General features: G+C 47.1%; 1 protein-coding gene across 7 annotated transcripts in view; it reads left to right on the forward strand.

Moving 5' to 3' along the window:
* PPP6R1 (protein phosphatase 6 regulatory subunit 1) overlaps positions 1-17,811 on the forward strand; it is a 1,096,922-nt gene that overhangs the window by 933,477 nt on the left and 145,634 nt on the right. For all 7 annotated transcript variants that reach the window (XM_085616386.1, XM_085616383.1, XM_085616382.1 and 4 more), the window contains 2 exons: positions 2,778-2,973; positions 3,143-3,298. In XM_085616386.1, the coding sequence (XP_085472512.1) occupies positions 2,778-2,973; positions 3,143-3,298 (352 nt within the window). The remainder of the gene's footprint in view (positions 1-2,777; positions 2,974-3,142; positions 3,299-17,811) is intronic.

Consider the following 17,811-nt stretch of genomic DNA (forward strand, 5'->3'; position numbering starts at 1 on the left):
ATGGTGTTTGTGGACCTCCGGTCCGCATTTGATATGGTTCCTAGGGGGAAACTGTGGGCGGTGCTTTTGGACATGGGAGTCCCACATGCAATATTGGGGGTATTGATGAGGTTGCATGCACAGAACTCTGCACAGGTTAGATGCGGGAGAAATGGGGCGTTGTCCTCCAGGTTTCCAGTTTGCAGGGGGGTCAGACAGGGCTGTGTTTTGGCACCAACCCTGTTCTGCCTCTATATGAACGATGTAATATCGCACCTGGACGCGGTTCCCAATAACGACGCACCCAGATTGGCAGGCAGGAGGGTGCCGGCGATAATGTTTGCGATGACACCCTCCTGCTTTCCAAGTCCCCTATGGGGATACAACGCGTATTGAACGGGTTTATGGATTTTTGCCGCTCCCGTGGTCTAGAAATCAACGTAGAAAAAACAAATTTTCTTTAAACCCTCGGCATCCACCTGCCTAACACCTATCCTGGGCTCGGTTAGACGGGAGAGGGTACAGATCTTTCAATACCTAGAGGTCACCATAAATGAAAATCTCTCGTGGGGCCCCCAACAGGTCAAGTCCCAACTCAAACTGTCTCAATTATCGGGGGGCATCCTTAAGATGTCAAATGCATCCACATTTAAGCCAGTGAGTCCTGCGCTTGAGATTTATAGAGTCAAAGTAAGGGCAGTGGCTCTCTATGGGGGTGGGGGGACTCTGGGGGCACTCCTGCAAGCTTGAAATCCCAAATGTGGAGAATAATTTTATGCAACAGTTATTGGCGCTTCCCCAGAGTACACCCCTCCTACCACTAAGGCTAGATCTAGGATTAAGTCCCATTCAGGATGAGCTAGCCCTAAAACCTCTCAGGTTCTGGCTGAGGCTCTGGATAACTCCTGAACTCCTAAATTACAGGCTTGAATTGAAGGACGTATTGAGCCATAGTAAAGCAGCAAATATACCTTGGCTTGCATTTGTGAAACAGGAACTGGAGAAAATGGGTTTACCTGCTCTGTGGTATGAACCAGAACAGGCGTGTAGGGAGGTTTCAGGTAAATCCCTTACTAAGTCTTTCAGGGTTTACAAACGCAACATATGGCTGCACGATTCACGAGTTGGCATTATGACAAAATTATTTTTAAATAATAAGACTGCTTATGTGTTTGAGGACTTCCTGAATATTATCTATCCAGTAGCAGCAAGGAAACTCTATATTCAATGGAGGTATGGTACACTACCACTAAGGGCCTTTACAAGTAAATGGCCCTCCTCCGTGAATAAAGCTTGCCCAGGCTGTGGTGCCGTCCACGAGGATGAACTCCATATACTCTTTTTTTGTCCTGCTTATAGTAAAGCCAGGAAGTTCTGGTTAGTACCTTTATGCAAGAACCTGGGCTTTGGCAAATGCTCGGTTGCTTTGAGAATTCTCAAGACCGATACTTCAGGGCATATCGTCTTTGCACTATCGAAGTTTCTGCTAGCCATGTGGTCTAAGAGATGTTTTATAATGGCGAATAGTAGCCAGGGGTGATTGCTTATTCTTGTTTTTATGGAATTTTATTGTATAGTATGAATTTACAATTTTATACTATGTGCTGAAATGTCTGTTTTTACTTGTAATCTTTTATGGCTGATATAATGTCGAAATAAAGATTAAATGAAAATGATATAGCAGGTGGGCAATTAATAGACTTGAGTAATAAAGTGTTTGAGCAGGTTGAGGAAGTTCTTCTGCATGACCAGTCAGACTATTAAGAGGTTTGTGGTAGACCTACTGTACTAGTTTTGTTTAGAAGCCCAATGTCTGCCATTTGAGACCAGGACTGATGAAGAAGCCTTTTTTGTAGGTAGGTCTTAGTAGTTGCTTGGTCTGGTGTAAGTTGTTGTACTAACTGAAGATGGATGAATTGTTCGATTGCCAAGTCAGTGAATTTAGTGGGCTGGCTGCGTGATTGATGTATATGTGGTTGCATGTGTCCTGATGGACAGGTCTTTGATAGATTCACATAATTTAATTTCTATTTGAGCTTCTAATCCACCATACGAAATGAGAAAACATCTACTTGTTTAATCATTGTTCTGTGTGTAGCTTGTTCTCATTATACAATCTGTCTCATAGCCTGTGAGTGGGAGAAGCTGTAAACTCTACTCTCCCTAAGCGTCCATGGCTCCAATGTTCTACTGCATGTAGTGTTGAAAGGGTTAGTGATACTTTGCAGCGACCTTTCACTGTATTCTTTACCAGGATACCTAGTAGCGACCTTTCACTCTATTCTTTACCAGGATACCTAGTAACCCATTTTAGGCCCTAACCATTTAATTGTATTTAAATGCTAGGTCCTGTGCTCACAATTCCAGTGGGACATAGGTGCAGGGGTGTATGGTACAGTGCCTCTATGACTGCCACGTTCTGGTTGAAGTACATATTTGCAGAAGCCAGAGATTCTGAGCTTGACCTCTGCGGGCAAGGAAAATGAACAACTTTTTTGGTGTCATGGATGAGATTGATATCTGTGCATGTTTGTGAGCGTGTGAGATAGGAAACTCCATCCTAAATAATTTGATCTTTCGTTAACCTTATGGAGCATAGATGAAATATAGAACAATGTTCTCTTTAGGTATAGTGTTTAAATGCATTCATATAAGTATTCCCATTCTCAAATATCAATAAAAGCAACTCTACATTTTGTTTCTCAGTTAAGTTGGTAATTCATTTAGAAGGTGGGAGACAACGGCTAATGTCTGTTTCAATCAGTTGATAGATCATTTCTGATATTTTATCTGAACAGTGCCCTCCTCCGACAGCTCGAGCCATCAACTGGAAAGCATAGCTGCTCCTTCCATTGCAGCAACAGACACTGGTGTTTCACTTGGCCCCTCTGCTGATGAGATTAGTTCTACAGCCACAGTAGCTTGTAATGGGGAAAGTGATAAAATGGACAATCAACTTCCTCAGAATGTCCCTGACGTGCAGCCATGTCAAAGGTAATAAGTAGCAGCTGGCCTGCTCACTCCCTTGCTACTTTCTTCCTTGCCCTTTTCTTTCTATCACTCTTCTCCATTCTCTTTGCTCACTAGCATTACTTGTGACATAACAGTACTCACTTAGTAGCTTGCTTTTATGTCTATAATACTAATATCCCTGTCCTTTCAGAGTTGAACCCACCCCTTCTACCTCTGACTCCACACCAGCTGGAGGACCAACGTTGCAGGGTACGGATGATACAAAGTCTGGAGAAATGACAGCAGGAGCAGAATTTGTGAAAGACAATCCAACTCCCAGTTCACCACAAAAACCATCACAAGACAGGTGAGATATTGAAAACCATTATATCACCGTACAATAAACTGTTTACTTGTGATAAACTGTTTGCAATTCTTCTACCCAGAAGGAGCCTAATGGTAACTAACAAGAAGCATAGTTGACCTTGCAGTAGCAGTACCTGTGAAACAGACATGGTGAAAATAATCTGTTTCCATCCAACGTCTTGAACATGGCTTGTAATGCATAGAATGAAGGTTAAAGAGAAACATCAGTGAGTATTTATCTGCAAATATGACCCAGAATAGGTCCTTTCCATGATGCACCAATATTATTATGACTGTGTAAGGGAGAAGTTCTACAAGGCAGGTTTTTAGCATCTTGTACCAACAAAGTGGAGTAGGAGTCTCCCTTCGCAGGGTTGTCTAACTTGATGGTTGCATTATCTAGTTGGACTGAGTAGGCATTGTTGAAACCAGGTGGAAAAGTGCATGATAAGTTCATCACCACAAAGGGGAATACCACCGGCAAGCTGGACAACAATTACTGCATTGTGCTGTCCAGTCAGCATGGTAAGAATTGCTAAGTTGTAACTATTGGTAAACATTATGGAATGGGGTCCTATATTGCCATTTCTGGGTCGGTTTCTGCTGACATTTACTAACTGCTGTGTCTTTGACCTTGTATTTTGAGGACACCAGAACCCTCAATTACAGTATAGGGACACATGACATTGTGATCCATAATTAATTCTCTCTAGTTCTCTCTCTCTCTCTCTTATCTATCCATCTCTACATATGTAATCCCAGGAAAAAAAACAAAGTTTAAAGTGAGGTTAGATCCGAATCAATATAAGGGAGAGAGAAGCAGAGATTCATTCAGCTTCCAGTATTGATGAGCTAATAATCATAGGGGAATGAATCAATAGTGGCGAAGAACCAAAGTCTCACATGTGTTCTAACGGAGACCCTCAACCACACTAACACAGTGCGCAGTATATGTTTTCTCCGCTTCTGTGGTCAAATGGATAGTGTCATCATCGGGTAGTAATCACTTGAGGTGTTCAATTCTCCAAGTGATTCACCAACCTCCACCAGGAGGGAGACTGTCTGTGTGGTTCGCAGTCGTGAAGCGTGACTAGTCACCTGTCCTGTATAGAGAAACTCTATTAGGTCAGGACAGGGACATGATTAAAAGAAAAAGTGGTGTGTAAGTGGATTGGTAATTGGTCCACTGCACCCAGTGAGGGGTCGACATGTTTCAATGGCTCATAGCTTAGGTTGTCATTCTTGATCATTTGAAACACACCTTTAAATACCTAAGGAGAATGCAATAGTGTGCCATCACCTGGAATCTTTTTGGAAGGAACTCTAACACTGTATAATAATACACTGTACAAAATGTCCCATCATGAAGCTGCAGGTCCCTCACAAAAAGAAAGCATTCATTTCCTACTAAGGAAAAAAGCCATCTGGCCTCTAAGCAGGAAAAAAACCTCTTCAAAGCCATCTATAAAGATTGCAGTTTCTAAAAAACCTGCATCGTCGACGGCACCATCCTCTGTCGACGCAAAAATCGCAGTCTGAACATGTTTCCCCTGCATCGTCATCAAAGATCTGGTCGTCAAATTCCATTATCGACGAAAGATTCTGTTGCGCCATCGACGGCGGCTCCACCGTCTAAGGTACCTTCTCCGCTGACTACTTCCTCAACGGCATTCTCGTTGACAAGGCGTTTTCTCCAAAATCCTTCATCGGTTTCACCTTTGCAACCTTCAACCTTTTTGGAGGAATCGGATGATGAAATGTTTGACCCTGCTCACAGTCCCTCACAGCTTCACGTCAAATATCAGGACGATGATGAGGACGACTGAGGGTTATTGCCAACAGGACTTTCGCACTCCACATGCAAAAATGCAATGCATGGAGCCTGTTTATGAACCCATGGTCCACCTTCCTGTGGCATGAGTTCAAGAGCTGCAAGAAATGTTGCAGGACATTGACTCGTTTTCCTTCATCGAGTGCCCCTCCACCGCAACCACCGCCACTGCCTACACCACTGACATCTCCTCCACGTATGTCTGAGTCTTCTCCTAGAACGTTACCTGTAACAGATAGCTTTTTACCTTTACAGCAGCATGATACCTCTGATGATGGGGAGATAGAGGAGGGTGAAACTTAAGGTGAAAGACCAAAGGCAATGAATAAGAAAACTATGTTACCTGCTTCTCCATCTCCTCAGACAGCGGATTATTCGCCGGAGGACATTGGCGGCTTCCATGCATTGATGGAAAGAGCAGCTTCTCGCTTTCAATTGTCAATGACTGTCAAGCAGTATGACTGTTTCCTTTATGACTTTAAAGATTTATCCTGAAAGACTGTAAGACCAATACCTCTTATCGACAATATCTGGGAGGAAGTTGCAAAGGTTAGGAAAACACCTGCTACGGTTATTCCAGTCTTACCTAGAATAGATACAAAATATAAGGTTCCTAATGATGAGCCAGCCTGTCTGGTAGGGCGTCCAAAACCAGATTCTGTTATATTGCCAGCTGCACAACGAAGCTGGCAATATAACAAGAAATCCTTCAGCGCCTATCACTGCACCACCTGACAAGGAAGGAAGGGGCCTTGATAATATTGGCAAGAGGTTTACTACAACCTCGGGCACTATGGTGCATGCGGCTAACGCGCTAGCGATATTGGGAAGATACGACCGCCAAATGTGGTCCGATATTGCTCCATACGTGGACCTCCTTCCTGATGACAGAAGACCTAGAGGCAAGGAAAATTCTTGAAGGTGAGAGGTCTGTATCAGAGATCATCGATGCTTCCATGGATGTGTCTTCTCTAGCCTTTCGTCAGCTCATAAGAGGAGCTGTCCTTGGGCGACTTGGCTGTTTGAGAACCACAACATTACGCCCTGAGGTTCAAAGCTAAATACTAGATATGCCATTTGATGGCAATGCACTTTTTGAATATTGATGACGCCTTGCAGACCATTATGGCAGACACCGAAACTGTTAAGGCTTTGGGTATGCTCCAATACAGGAAGACCCCCCTTTCGTGGAGCTTGTGGAGGAACCTGTTACTTTCGCAGAGGTTACCAAAAATGCCAACCTCAGACTTACACCTTATTTCGCCCTTCCTACCAGCATCAACAAACATATTGTGTTCCACCACAGGCTGCTTACTCCAGACAACCCAGACGGAAACAACCAGTACAGTCCAGAGATACTGTTCGGAAACAGTGACAAAGTCTCAGCGCCTTCTGTTCTCCCGATTATCAACTCAACCAGAGGGACTCGCATTTCACACTATTTGTCAATGGCAAAAAATGACCACAGACAGACAGCTCTTGCATATAATAAAGTATGGCCATACCCTGTAGTTTGGAAGAAGCATTGATAATGCTGCAAAAAGGAACAATAGAATCTGTACCACGCTATCAAAGATGAAGGGGCTTTTACTCCTGCTTTTGTCTTGTAAAGAAGAAATTGGGAGAATTGCATCCCATTCTGGACCTCAGAAAGCACAACAAATACCCTACAGAAAAAAATCCTTTTGCATTGTAACGCTCCAGGAAATATTACAGCGTATGAACCATTCGTATTTTTTGACCAGCCTTGATTTACAGGACGCGTATTTCCATATTGCTATCCATCCCATTCAAGAAATCAAAGCAACCAATGAGCGTTGTGAAGAAATTGCCACCTTCTTAACTAATCCAGTCTCAAAAATTGATCAATCCTTCATCCAAACCTCTAACCCTCCTTCCCTCTTAACCTGCCCCACTCTAACCACCCCTGATCATTTAGAAAGAGATCTTACCAAGGACAATCAGGTCTGCCTCCAGCTAAAAAACAATGCGCATTGGTCCGACTTTGAGCTTATTTCGGAAAATGAGGTTTTCAGTATAATTTCTAACCTAAAACCTTCCTCCCACACTATTGACCCCATCCCATCCACAATCATAAAAGAACTTAACCACACCATTTCCCCTTTCTGGACAAAAATCATCAATGCCTCTCTCAGCTCAGGCTGTGTCCCAGACTCCCTTCAACTTGGACAAATCACACTTATTCTCAAAAAACCAGGGGCCGACCCTAATGATCTCAACAACCTCAGACCTATCTCCAACCTCCCATTCCTTGTGAAAACATTGGAGAAATGCGTTCTCCACTAACTCAACAAACACATTGATGAGTTCAACCTCCTTGACACCTTTCAATCAGGATTCAGGAAAGGCTGTAGCATGGAAACAGCTATGCTCAACGTCTCTGAGGATATTCACAAGGCTTTAGATGATGGTGATGCCTGTCAACTCATCCTTATTGACCTATCTGCGGCATTCGACACAGTAAATCATCCAGCGCTTCTGGAGACCTTGTCGAAGCGCTCCGGCATCAATGGCACAGTACTAAAATGGTTCACCTCCTTCCTTCAACACCGCTCGCAACAAATTTAAATCAACTCCTGTCTTTCGAAGCCAACAAAAGTCACACTTGGGGTCCCGCAAGGCTCGATCCTCTCCCCGGTCCTCTTCAAGCTTTTCATGGAGCCCCTCACAATCATCTTGAAAAAAGCTGGAGTAAATTACCACCTTTACGCTGATGATACCCAAATCGATTTCAAAATCAAGTCTCCCAGCGACATCCAACACCTCAATGCCACTCTAACCGAGATCCGAACTTGGTTCAACACTAACCACTTAAAACTCAATCCAGATAAAACAGAACTAATCCTATTCTCTCCAAAAAGCAACCATCATTCAATCCAAGAGTGGCTCAATAGTCTGATCGCCCTAAACTGCCCCTATCCAACTCAGTTAAGTCTCTAGGCATCCCCCCTTGACAAGAACTTATCTTTGGAGGCCCACATCAAAAACTCTGCAAAAAGTGCTCTTTTCTCTCTAAAACACCTCAAGAAATTAAAACCTTTTCTTCCCCATGATGACCTCAAGACAGTAGTCCAATCCCTCGTTCTCTCTAAAATCGACTATGGGAACGCCATCCTAACAGGGACTCCAAAACCTCACCTAGCCCCTCTAAGGGCAGTGATGAACTTGGCCGCTCGACTCGTATCTGGAGTAAAAAAATGTGATCACATCACTCCAGCTCTCAACTCCCTCAACTGGCTTCCCATGGAAGGGAGGTGTATTTACAAACTGGCCTGCATCACTCACAAAACCCTTCACTCTCCGGCCCCTAACTACCTGAACAACAAACTGGTAAGAGCCGGTCAATCCAGAACGCTGAGAAGCTCCAACTCACTCCTTCTTATTCCTCCGAAACTGAAAAAGAAAACCACACAATACCGATCGTTCTCTGGCAACGCTCCCAGGATGTGGAACGCTCTCCCTAGAGTCCTCAGATTCAACCCCTCCTTCTCCTGTCTCAGAAGGGACCTGAAAATCCATCTCCTTAACAAATACTTTCCTGACCAACATCAACTAACCTAGACTTCAATATCAGAGTTTACTCCTCTCTCTTGACATTCAAGGATAGTTGGTGACCGGACTGTGTTAACCACCTTATCTTCCATGCTGTATTTTTTTTTATCCCTGGTTTTGCTTTCTTACTGCCTGCCTACTATGTAATGCAATTTCCGTCTGTTTTTCTTTACAGTATGTATGTAAAGCGCTCTGATACCTATGGGTCAAGCTAGCGCTATATAAAACTTTTAAAATAAATCCCAAAACATCGAAGATTCCTCAGTTTTACTGTGACATTTCAAAGTTCCTCCCTTCTGCTCAGCTCCTCGGGTTTTTACCATATGTCTTGCTCCTGTGGCAGCATACCTACGATTAAGAGGCCTGCAGATCTTCCCATATCTCGACGATTGGCTGGTGAAGGCTCCTTCTCTTCATCAAGCTTCGGAGGCCATTTCCTTCTGCCTACAGTTGTTCCACTCTCTAGGGCTTGCAGTCAATTACCAAATATCCATCCTCACACCTTCCCAGCGGCTAACATTTCTCAGAGAAAAATTGGATACTCTCCAAAACAAGGCATTCTTATCCACAGAAAGACAGAACACCATCCTATCTCTGGCTCACAGTCTATCCAAAAGAGTTCACTTCTGTCCATCTTCTCAAATCCTTTCTCAGCATGATGTCCTCTGCCATCCTCATGGTGCCTCATGCACGTCTAAGGATGAGACCTTTTCAAGAGCAGTTGGACAGGTAATGGCTTCAGATAATGGGATCATTTGAGGATATTATTGAGATCACCCCGATCATGAAAAGAGCACTTCCTTGGTGGCAGTCCCCCAGCAGTCTCTCTGTGGGACTGACATCCCAGAGTTCGTTTGACCACAGATGCTTCATTCGAGGGCTGGGGGGCCCATCTTCAGGATCTTCAAGTAAGTGGCAAATGGAGTCTTTCTCTCTCCAAGATGCACATCAGTTTCCTGGAATTGAAGGCAATCTACCTGGCTCTTCAATGGTTTCTCCCAAGAATACGAGCATCCTCAGTCGTAAGTTCGAACAGACAATACCACCTGCATGCACTATGTCAACAAGCAGGGAGAAGCGAGGTGTCCAATTCTTTCTTAGGAAGCTCAAAAGATCTGGAAGTGGGCATTACTGCATCACATAACCATCAAGGCAGAACATCTCCCAGGTATAAAGAACAACCTGGCAGACACCTTGAGCAGAATAGGTCAAACATGTTGGAGAACACCCAACTTAGACCTCTATGCATCTCAAGAGACCCATACATGCTGTTTCTTTGCCAGTAGGGAACCACAGAGGGGGGTCATGGGAGGATGTGTTTTTGATAAAATGGTCAGGAATCTTTGCTTACGCTTTTCCCCCATGCCCTCGTATCTTCAGAGTTCTAATGAAAAGGGAACCGTGCCAGCTAATCCTCATTGCTCCACGTTGGTCCTGCCAGCATGGGTTCACGGAGCTATTCCTACTGTCAGAGTCCAAGCCTTATTGCCTGCCTGTAATAACGCTCCTACTGACAATGAGAAAAGGACAAATCCTGCACCCAGCTTCTCTTCAGTTGCATGCTTGACACCTGAATTCAACCAATTCAAAGATTTAGTAATTCCCCAGGACTGTAGGGATATATTGTCCAAGGCTACTAAAACGTACAGATTAAAATAGAAACGATTTTCACTCTTGTTGCCTTCAGAACAAAACAACATTCACCCTCTTCTCTCATCTCCTGAACAACTCTTGCCTTATCTACTCTCACTGATGCATACTCCAGTACTGACTTTGCCAAAGAGAGTCCACCTCGCAACCATCTCCCGTAACAGACACACTTCTGATTATTATTCCTACTGTTCCTCTCGCATCGTCAACCAGTCATGAAAGGGTTGTTCTGATGGATACATCTGCCAGTGGATTCCTCACCTTGTGAATATCCCTTGCGCCAGCAACATTCGGAAACTTTTGTAGCAGTCCACGCTGATGGGGTCGAAGATGACGTCACAGAGACACGGCTCCGCTTGCGACTCCGCTGACGTCACCGACTCCATAAGAAGACCTCGTCGGCGTGATGACGTCAGTTCCCTTTTTTCCGGGCCGACGACGCCAACGGATTTCGGGAATCGCTGCAAGTAGCTTTAATTGGTTCGAGGCATGTGGGCTGCTGAATTCATATCTGTGCATAGATCGCCGCCTAGTGTTGGGTCCGGATGTTTGCACGTTGTTGTCCTGGAAGAGTCTTCGAAGTATCCTGAGATAGGTGACTCCTCCCCTGGACTACAGTGCGCATGGGCATCCTCTCCATCCTCAGATTGTTTTTTTCCGCCATTGGGTTCGGATGTGCTTATCTTGACTCAAGTTAGGAAAATCTAGTTTCAGGCCAAAAGGCCTTTAGTTTTCGACGGTACTGTTCCCGATCGGTATCGACAGTTTACAGGCTAGTTTACTAATTTAAACAACTTTCCGGATCCATTAAATCCGACCATCGACCGAACTTCGACGATGGAATCGAGGACCCCATTCAAGCGGTGTCCTGTTTGCCACGCCAAATACCCCCATATCGACGTCCACCCGGTGTGCAACAAATGCCTCTCACCGGATCATGACGAATCAAAATGAATGGCCTGTGCCCGATTCAGATCCAAGAAGACTCTACGGAATCGACGAGCCGCGAGACTTGAAGCTCAGCAAGCGGCACCGGCCCCAACCAACATCTTCAGCACCGAAGACGAAGATGTCGAAAGCGTGGAAAATATGCCCTCCAGCCCTACTTCCGAACACGGTTCCCGAGCGGAAGATGTCGATGAAGAGCTTTTTCACAGGGAAGCAGCCGACGATGAGGTAGGAGACTACGACGAGGCCTTAGGGGCCGAAGAAGGTAGCTCCGGCGAGGAGCAAGGCCTACCCGTCCAAATAGAGGATATCCCAGTGAATCCGACAACGGCTCCGGTCGAGGGATCGCCTTCGGGCCTTACCCAAGACCAATCCCGCAGTTCCTCGGCCCCGCCCTCTGGCCCGGCCACGGACATTCAGCGAGAGCCATTGTTACCAAAGAAGACTGGTTTCCCTACTACAAAACCGAAACCAATCATCACTCCGGTTCAACAGAAACCAAAAGTGAAACTGACACTGGTCGGCTCGAGGACCTCCACACCTTCGACGCCAGCCAAACCCGTCGGCTCCGACCGCACCAAAAGGGACTTCGGTGCCGCACTCGCTGCAGCAGATGTCGGCGCCGACCCGAAAAGAAAATCCATCGGTGGCGTCAAAGCGCCAAGGCCCCCGGCACAGAAACAATCGGCACCAGCCATCAAGGTGAAAATGGCCACTGCATCGCTATCCACCTCGAAGACAGCGACTAAGGTACATTCATCGACGCCGTCGACGGCTCCTACCCCTCCTCGGCTCGATGACCCGGTGTCTCCGAAGACGTCCACACCTGCCTCTACGGAACCTCTCGGCGCCAAAGAACCGTCGGCGTTCCAGGTGCAACAGGTGGCAGCATCCTTGCAACGGATCAGGGAAAAGGCAGCCCTCCAGACCTCGTCTGGCTCAGAACCGAAACGGGCACAGAAGGCACCTTCGGCACCGGCCAATATCACCTTCGGTTTGCCGCCACCCACGGCGCCAAAGATGTTTGAAATCAGAACCCGCGTTACCCAGACAAGGTCCCCATGTACCGAACACTCTACTACTGGGACATCACCGTCCCACTTCATCGACACCGACACCGGCAGGCTTATGCTCCGAAAGCGAAAGATCACTTCGGGGCACGCTCTGGACTCTTAAAGGATTCCACTAAAACAAAAAATGCCGGCGGAATCGGAACCAGTTCTTTATGAACGCATCCACACTCCTTACACAGATCCATCATTCTCTCCAACGCACTCCAATCCCGATGCGCTGGAGGACTACATGGGTGACAAAACCACCTACCCCGAAGACATGGACCCTGAGGGCCAGCAAGACCCTGATCAGGTCTGGGATGACCCAGTGGAGCCAGGTGCCGCTCTGGATACACAGGACACACAACTTTATGGCGCAAAAACGTCCCCCACAGAGGACACTGCTGCATTCAATGCCCTCATCGAACGGGCCGCAGCCAATCATGGAGTGCAACTCCACTCGGACACTATCGAGGATGATTTCTTTGTGGACACCTTCGCATCCTCCGAGAGGACTGTAAAAACTCTTCCCATGTTAAAAGGTGTCCTCAAGCCAGCAAAGGACATTTTCAAAGAGACCACAAGGGCACGAGTGATAAACCCCAGGATCGAGAAAAAATACAAACCCGCACCTGGGGACCCCACGTACATTAGGGGCCAATTGCCTCTGGACTCCATTGTGGTTGCCAATGCTCGCAAACGGGCACACTCGCAGTCAACTGGTGATGCTCCCCCCCCCGGACAAAGAGTCCAAGGTTCTAGAGACCTCCGGAAAACGAATTGCAGCCCAGGCAGCAAACATATGGCGAATCGCCAATACACAGGCCCTCCTAGCTCGCTACGACCGCTCACACTATGACACGTTAGAGACCCTACTCCAACACCTGCCAGACGAATACAAAGAGGCAGCGGAGCTCCTCATCAGGGAGGGACAACTGCTCACAAACGCATCCATCAAGTGTGCACTAGATGCTGCAGACACTGCTGCTCGGGCAATAAACACCTGCGTCATGCTACGCCGACACGCCTGGTTACGAATCTCCGGATTCAAACCTGAAGTCCAAAATAACATCCTCAATCAACCGGTCAACCCCGACTACTTATTTGGACCAGAGGTTGACGCCACCTTAGAAAAGATAAAAAAAGACACAGACACTGCGAAGTCAATGGGGGCTCTGCAAACGCAGACATTTCGTAGTGGCTCCTTTCGTCGCCCCGGAAACAGAGGTGCAGGGAGAGGACAGGGGGCACAGCAAACCTACAATAAAGGGGGCACACAGAGTTCCTACGATAAAAACACCCGAGGGGGATATCGTGGTTCCAGCACCAAGGGCAGAGGACGTGGTTACGGCAATACCAGGTCCTCCCCTAAGAACAAACAGTGACGCCCTCTCCCTTCCCCCCGACCACATAACACCTGTCGGGGGGGGGAGACTCCAGCGGTTCCTGTCCACGTGGGATTCCATCACCACAGACAGGTGGGTGAAAGATGTTATCCAACACGGTTACTGTCTCGAGCTAACCTCCACTCCACCCACCATACCGCCAAGACACCGTCCTACGTCCTCAGAGCACTTAGCGTTATTACAGCAGGAAGTGCTAAGTATGCTGCAAAAAGGCGCAATAGAGGCCGTGCCCATGTTGGGGGGTGGGCAGGGTGGGGGGGAGTTCATGGGGTGTTGTAGCAGGGTGATGATGGTTTACAGGGGATCGAGGCGGATGGGTTAGAAAGCAGATATTATAATGGGCTGTTGACCTGCTACTTTGTGCAATGATCGCCAACGTTTAAAAAAAAATAGAGGCCGTGCCCATACACCAGCAGGGGACAGGCGTGTACTCTCTGTACTTCTTGATACCAAAAAAGGACGGGTCACTCAGACCTATCCTAGACCTGAGACCCCTCAACCAATACATTCTCTCGGAACATTTTCACATGCTCACCCTGCAGCAGGTTCTCCCGCTCCTCAGACAGGGAGATTTCCTAGCCACGCTAGACCTCAAAGATGCGTTTTTCCACATACCCATACATCCATCACACAGAAAATATCTCCGGTTCACCATTCAGGGTCAGCACTATCAATTCAAAGTCCTCCCCTTCGGAGTCACAACAGCACCCAGAGTTTTCACAAAGTGCCTAGCTACCGTGGCTGCACATCTACGGAGGCAACACATTCACGTCTACCCTTACCTGGACGACTGGCTTGTTCAGGCAAAGTCAGCCCAGCAATGTGCCAGCCACATGTCCCGCACCATTCACCTTCTTCACAATCTGGGATTCTCACTAAATTGCCCAAAATTACATCTCCAGCCCGCACACGTACAACAGTACCTCGGTGCGACCATAGACACTCTGGCAGCCACAGCTCAGCCAAATTTAGTGAGGATCAACAGCATGCAAATGGTAATTTCCAAGTTCAAACCCCAACACTCCCTTCCTGCGAGAGTGTTCATGCAGTTGATAGGCATGATGGCCTCCTGCATTTTCATAGTCCCACACGCGAGACTACATATGCGCCCGCTTCAGGAGTGCTTAGCACGTCAATGGAATCAGGCTCACGGGCAATTAAAAGACCTAGTGTTGGTGAGCGGTCGGGCATACAACTCTCTGCATTGGTGGAATCCACAAAACCTTTGCAAGGGCCGACCGTTCCACGAGCCTGTTCCACAAATAATACTGACAGCGGACGCCTCTCTCCAGGGATGGGGAGCCCATGTACTCCATTACACAGTGCAGGGACTATGGACGACACAACAAAAGAAGATGCACATCAACCTTCTGGAACTGATGGCAATCTTCCTAGCCATGAAGGCATTCAAAGTACACCTGTGCAACAAAGTCGTGTTGATCCGGACGGACAACATGACTGCCATGTACTACATACAGAAGCAGGGAGGAACACACTCTCCACAGTTGTCTCATCTGGCTCAGAGCATGTGGAAGTGGGCCATTCAGAGGAACATATTCCTCATGGCGGAACACCTCCCGGGCAAAGACAACCAGATGGCGGATCTGCTCAGCAGACACAGCCACCAGATGCACGAGTGGGAGTTACACCCATCAGTACTCCAACCATACTTCCAGCAGTGGGGTCATCCAGAGATAGACCTATTCGCGACAAGCGAAATCGCAAAATGCCAAAGCTTGCAATGCGATATGGATGAACTGGTCCGGCAGATTTGCGTACGCTTTTCCCCCAGCGCCATTGATACCACTGGTGGCACGCAAACTGCGACAGCACTCAATGACACTCATCCTGGTTGCTCCAACATGGGCACGCCAGCCATGGTACACAACCTTTCTGGAACTCTCCGTGGTGCCGCACCAAAGGCTACGGATAAAACCCGCGCTTTTGACGCAGAACCATGGAGAAATTCAGCACCCAGATCCGCAACAGCTGAACCTGGCAATCTGGCTCCTGAAGTCCTAGAGTTTGGCTACCTAAACCTGCCACCGGACTGTATTGAGATCATTAAGGAGGCCAGGAGACCCACTACCAGAGCTTGCTATGCAGCTAAATGGAAGAGGTTTGTCATTTAGTGTAATAACAATGACATTAACCCGCTAGACGCATCCATTCAAAATATAATCTGTTACCTCTTACACCTATACCGATGCAATCTGGCATACACCTCAATACGTATCCATTTGACCGCAATAGCAGCCTATCTCCAGAACAGGCAACACCTCTCTTTATTCAGAGTGCCTGCCATCAAAGCTTTCTTGGAGGGACTCAAACGAGTAATTCCCCCAAGACACCCACCAGCACCGGTGTGGAACCCCAACTTGGTCCTCACCCGACTGATGGGTCCACCCTTCGAACCTCTCCACTCATGTGAGATTCAATTCCTCACCTGGAAAGTAGCCTTTCTAGTGGCAATCACTTCGTTAAGAAGAGTTAGTGAACTCCAGGCACTAACCATTCAAGAGCCATTCATACAGGTTCACGCAAACAGGGTCGTACTACGTACCAACCCCAAATTCATGCCTAAAGTAATATCGCAGTTCCACATGAATCAAACTATTGAACTGCCTGTCTTCTTTCAAAACCCACAGAATGTAGCTGAAAGAATGCTCCATACTCTAGATGTAAAGAGAGCCCTCATGTACTATATAGACAGAACTAAGGTCTTCAGGAAGACAAAACAACTTTTCGTTGCCTTTTCACCACAGCACAAGGGCAACGCCATTTCCAAAGCAGGTATAGCCAGATGGATCGTTAAATGTATTCAAATTTGTTATCAGAAAGCTAAACGCACATTAACGATTCCCCCACGAGCCCACTCAACACGTAAGTTAGGGGCGTCCATGGCTTTCCTGGGAAACATTCCTTTACAGGAAATATGTAGAGCAGCCACATGGTCCACTATACATACATTTACCAAACACTACTGTGTAGATGTACACTCAAAACAGCAGGCAGCTGTAGGACAGGCTGTTCTCAAAACTCTTTTTCAGACCGCTGCAGCTGGCACTGGTAGCCGCCGCTAATAGGAGGTACTGCTATATATTCTATGCACAGATATGAATTCAGCAGCCCACATGCCTCGAACTGAATATGCTACTTACCAGTATGCATCTGTTCTTGGCATGTAGGGCTGCTGACATTCATATCGCCCACCCTCCTCCCCGGCGCCTGTAGCAGCTGCAGCTCTCAGAATTACTGTATAGCATGGTCATCACTTTCTGTATCTACTCCATCACTGCCACAATGGCAAAAACAATCTGAGGATGGAGAGGATGCCCATGCGCACTGTAGTCCAGGGGAGGAGTCACCTATCTCAGGATACTTCGAAGACTCTTCCAGGACAACAACGTGCAAACATCCGGACCCAACACTAGGCGGCGATCTATGCACAGATATGAATGTCAGCAGCCCTACATGCCAAGAACAGATGCATACTGGTAAGTAGCATATTCATTACTTTGTGTTTATTCTGATTTTCTCTGTTCCTCTTTGAAAAATGTCGACGAGAAAGTCTGGATTCAAGCCTGGTCGTGAATGTGGCAAGCACATGTCTATCACCGACCCGCACGACGATTGTGTTTGGTGTTTGTCATCGGACCACGATGTGGAAGGCTGCTAGAGTTGTAGAAAAATTAGCTTGAAGGCGCTTAAAGAAAGAGAGGCGAAGCTCTTCATCGCCAGAATGAAGAAGGAGAAAAGAGGTAGAAGGAGGTCTGGTTCCAGATCGAGGTCGAGGTCGGCGTCCAAGTCGACTTCGGGGCATGCTTCAAAGAGTAAGAAGCATAAGAAGAAGAGGAGGCATTCCTTGCGTCATCATTCAGACAAAGGTTCGGCTCCGAAGTCGCCTGCTCGACGTCGGAGAGAGTCGGTGTCTCCTTCTCCGGTCCCGGCTTCACCTCCGGCTCCTTCTCCAGTGGCTTCGCCGGCTCCGGCTGATTCTCCGGTACCGGTGTCATCCCCGATGCCGGATCCATCTCCGGCTCCAGCAAGTCCT

Source organism: Triturus cristatus, chromosome 7 (genome assembly GCF_964204655.1).
Source record: "Triturus cristatus chromosome 7, aTriCri1.1, whole genome shotgun sequence".
Lineage (NCBI taxonomy): Eukaryota > Metazoa > Chordata > Amphibia > Caudata > Salamandridae > Triturus > Triturus cristatus.